Source organism: Hordeum vulgare, chromosome 2H (assembly GCF_904849725.1).
Source record: "Hordeum vulgare subsp. vulgare chromosome 2H, MorexV3_pseudomolecules_assembly, whole genome shotgun sequence".
In the NCBI taxonomy this organism is placed as follows: Eukaryota; Viridiplantae; Streptophyta; class Magnoliopsida; order Poales; family Poaceae; genus Hordeum; species Hordeum vulgare.
Genome location: NC_058519.1, coordinates 388,124,268 through 388,127,923, shown reverse-complemented (window position 1 = coordinate 388,127,923; position 3,656 = coordinate 388,124,268). Strand labels below are relative to the sequence as shown.

Genomic DNA, 3,656 nt, shown 5'->3' with positions numbered 1-3,656 from the left:
TTAGGCCCTGTTTGGTTCATAAGTCTTATGACTTTTTTTAGTCCCAACTTATAAGTCCTAAGTCCCTAAAAGTTCCTATCTGTTTGGTTCCTAGGACTTAACATGGACTAAAAGACCATATTACAACTATAAATCCCCATAAGACTCTCCATAAGTCTCAAATGCCCATTTTAAGTCCCTATAAATACCTCATGTTTGGTTTAGATGAGACTTAAAGGGACTTATAAGTTCTAAGTCCCTAATAAATTCCTGTAACCAAACACCCCTTTAATGCAAAGTTGAGTTATTTTTAAGTCATTTATTTTGGGACGGAGGGTGTAGTACATAGGACCAGAGAAGACTGAAATGCATAAGCGAAGCGAAGAAGATGGATTTTGCGTACGTATATACAGGTATTTGTATTAACATGTGCAAATGCGCTTATCCTATCCTATACATATATGGTGCCGGGTGAGGTTGCAGAGCCACAGCCATGTATACATATCTCTGTAATGATCTGGTGTCGAATCGAGTTCTCAGTTTGCATGGCGCTAGCTATATCTTGTGCTTGGCTGCAGAGCTGGGTGAGGGCTTGTGATCATCCATCCTAGCCTCCAGAAGCTTCTCCTGCAGGCTTTGCTTCTGCTTTTCCTTGTGCGGCCCTCGCGCCAACCCTTTGGATTCGTGGCTTCTCTGCCGCTGCTGATGCGGTTTCACCGAGTAGGACGAGCTGCACTGCTCCCCAACCGGCAATGTCGGAGTGATCACGGCTGACCTCTGTTCCGATGTCGTCGTCCCTGCAGATACACCTGTTTTCTTCCTGCTCTCGCTGATCGCCGACCTCCAGAGCCTCCGTATCAACGCCGTGTTCTTGCCCGTGGCGCTCCTGCTTGGAGTTGGATGGTGAACCTGATCGGTGAGCCCGCTGCCAACCCAGCCTCCTTTGCCATTGGACAACAAGGACGTGTTGCTCGCTCGCGCCACCGAACGATCGCTCGTACCAGCTGAAGCACAAGAATCACGCCGCCGCTCACGGTCGGGAGTGTCGACCCAGCTACTGCCACTGCCGTTCTCCAGGTCGGCGGAGCCATCGAGCTTTTCCAAGAAGATGTCCGTCGCCGGGCTGACGGAGTGAACGTTGGACGCCGGGCTGCCGCCGCTTGGCGTCTCTTGTTTCCGGCAAAAGTGCTGGAACACCCGGTCCACGTCCTCGGGGGCATGAGGATTCCGATGGCTCAGCTCCCTGACGCCGCGGAGCCGAACGGAGCTCGCCGCCTCGCTGATCATCCGTGCCTCCCGCAACGTGGAGTTGTTGGCGTCGATGCTCTTGCCGTCTTTCCGCAGGAAGGACTCCATCTCGGCCTGCAGCCGGTTGAGCTGCGAGTATTTCTGCTCCAGCGCGAGCTTGGCGTCGGAGAGCTTCATCTGGACCCTCTCCTCGCGCCACACCTCCGCCATCTGCAGCATCCGGCGCTCCTCCTCCATCTCCTCCCGCATGCCCATGCACTCGCGCCGCAGGAGCTCTACCTCCGCCTGGTCCTCCTCCACCTCCTTGGTCAGCTCCTCGCACGCGTCCTCCATCATCTCCCGCGCCTTGCGCTCCATCTCGTAGCTCTGCGCCGCCTGCTTCGCCGACGCCTTGGCCTCCGCCAGCTCCTTCACCAGCTTGCCGTTGGCCGCCTCCACCTGCCGCCGGTGACGCCTCTCCGTCTTGACGTCTTCTTTTGACGCGGCGATCACGTGCTGAGCCTTGTCACGCATCCTGCTCTTCCACGACGCCTTCTCCTCCGTGAGCTTCCTCAGGAACCGCTCCACCTTCTTCCTCATCGCACACTTCTCGTCCTCGAGCTCGCTGATCCGAGCACGGGCCTTGTCAAGCTCGGCCTCCAGGGCCACCGCCACCGCCGTAGCATGGCCGTGAGCCGGCATTGCACGAGAGTGATGAACATGTGGTAGCTGGCAAGGATCATGTGAAGCCAGCATGTTGTGCAGACAGGCATGTTGCTGGTCCCATTTGGTTGCCTTCTCCATCCAACAACCATATGGCAAGTCCACGACGCAGGCATCGATCTAATAATCAATTAATGGGCTCAGGTTAGAACAGTCAGCTTATGCATGCCAAGAGAAAACACGAGAGATTATACAGTGCCTACCTTGTCTAAGATGCTATGATTTCTGCATGGGATTCCGACGCCCAAACCACACCGGGTTTTGTTGCCATTGCAGAGTTTCGCTTTCCTTCGGTGTCGGGAGCTACGCTGGATATAAATAAACAACATAGTAGTTGTATCAAGCATTAATTGTTACGTAGCAATCAGAGCCCTGTATAGAGGTGATAATCAATCTCCTTAACTGGAAAGAATCATAGGATTGACAAGAGGTTATTGCATTCAGCTGGTTTTGGGATTTCCCTGATAATCCACACACCCGGTTAAATTTGAAATGTTTGTTTGCTTCATGGCATTGAAGACTGGATATGTTGTGTCCCGCACCTGATTTATATGATGTTGTTCTCTTTTGGGGAAATAATTCATGGAGGGGTGACAACAGCAATAGTCAGGGGGGGTGGTGATCATTTACAGACAATCATGCTAGTAATTGAAACAGTTCTGAACCTAATCAAACTGAAACGAATAACTGGAGGAAAAAGAAGGAGCAAAATTTGGCCCTGAATTACGCAGACATGCCTACCTAGCCGAAACGAGCAAGGAAAACAATACACAATCGAACCAGATCAGTACTGAACAAGATGGCGCCAAAGGAACCTTTGGGGATCAGAGGTCAAAAGTGCAGCCCAATTTGACCATTGTGTGTGTAAGGAAGGATCAGGAAGAAACGAAACACGATCCCAAAATAATCTACAGTAGTAACAACAAATCAAAAGTCCCCATTTTCTTTTCTTGAAAATCAAAGAGAGGGAAGGGAACACAACTCAATCTTGAATCAATCAAGGAGAACAATCCCTAAACCGGCGACTCGACCAGAGAGAGGATCACAGCAAGGAAACGATGAGAGAGGGAGGCAGCGAGGGCACTCACGGTCACGGGAGAATGAGCGTCGTGCCGCAGAGGGCCGGGGTTGACCGCGTGCCGCTCCGCGTGGCGCAGCCTCCAGAGCCCGGCGGCGAGCGCCCTTGCCGTGGCGCCGGCGAGCGGCGGCGTGGCTGCATTTTGGCGTCGCCTCAGGTGGGTGCGGATGCCACGGGGGCTCCGGCGGTGATGAGTGACGGAGGGGGTCATGGGATCATGGAGTCGGAGATTGGAAGGTGGCAGGGAGTTATTGGCTGTTGTTGTTTTTGGATGGCAATTTCTTTCTGCATCTGCATGCACATGCCATGTGTGAGGAGACGGAGACCATCACAGGGACAAGAGAGAGACAGACGGATCCTTTTTCCCCCCTTCCAAACTTAATTCATTTTTATCAGGTAGTACTAGATCCAGGAGTGACTCTGCTTTTGCTATTTTATATTAAGATTCTCCATTTCCCACCTTCTCCAATAGTTGTTTTTCGCATTTTATTTCACGACACGTTTGGCAATTTTGGAGGAATGGAATTGGAGTTAAGAAAAGTTGAGGTGGGCCTAAATTCTTAAATAATGACATATTATGTATTTTTTAGAGAAAACAACAACTTAAGTTATGATAAAAGATCAAGATGGTTTTTTTTTTCTCGAAGGT

General features: G+C 51.3%; 1 protein-coding gene across 1 annotated transcript; it reads right to left on the bottom strand.

The window, feature by feature from the left end:
• Nucleotides 1-325: 325 nt before the first annotated feature.
• LOC123430137 lies at nt 326-3,355 on the bottom strand. The gene is made up of 3 exons (XM_045114041.1): nt 3,018-3,355; nt 2,133-2,237; nt 326-2,049 (listed from the first exon to the last, which is right to left on the bottom strand). The coding sequence occupies exons 1-3, from the start codon at nt 3,216-3,218 to the stop codon at nt 535-537; spliced, it is 1,821 nt and encodes a 606-aa protein (XP_044969976.1). The 5' UTR covers nt 3,219-3,355; the 3' UTR covers nt 326-534.
• Between the last annotated feature and the right edge of the window lie 301 nt (nt 3,356-3,656).

Excerpts from the sequence above, each read along its gene's own strand:
- LOC123430137 (XM_045114041.1), bottom strand. The coding sequence starts at position 3,218 with ATGACCCCCTCCGTCACTCATCACCGCCGGAGCCCCCGTGGCATCCGC. Across the intron at positions 2,238-3,017 it reads ACGCTCATTCTCCCGTGACC|CGTAGCTCCCGACACCGAAG; the intron begins GTGAGTGCCCTC and ends ATTTATATCCAG. Across the intron at positions 2,050-2,132 it reads ATCATAGCATCTTAGACAAG|ATCGATGCCTGCGTCGTGGA; the intron begins GTAGGCACTGTA and ends ATTGATTATTAG.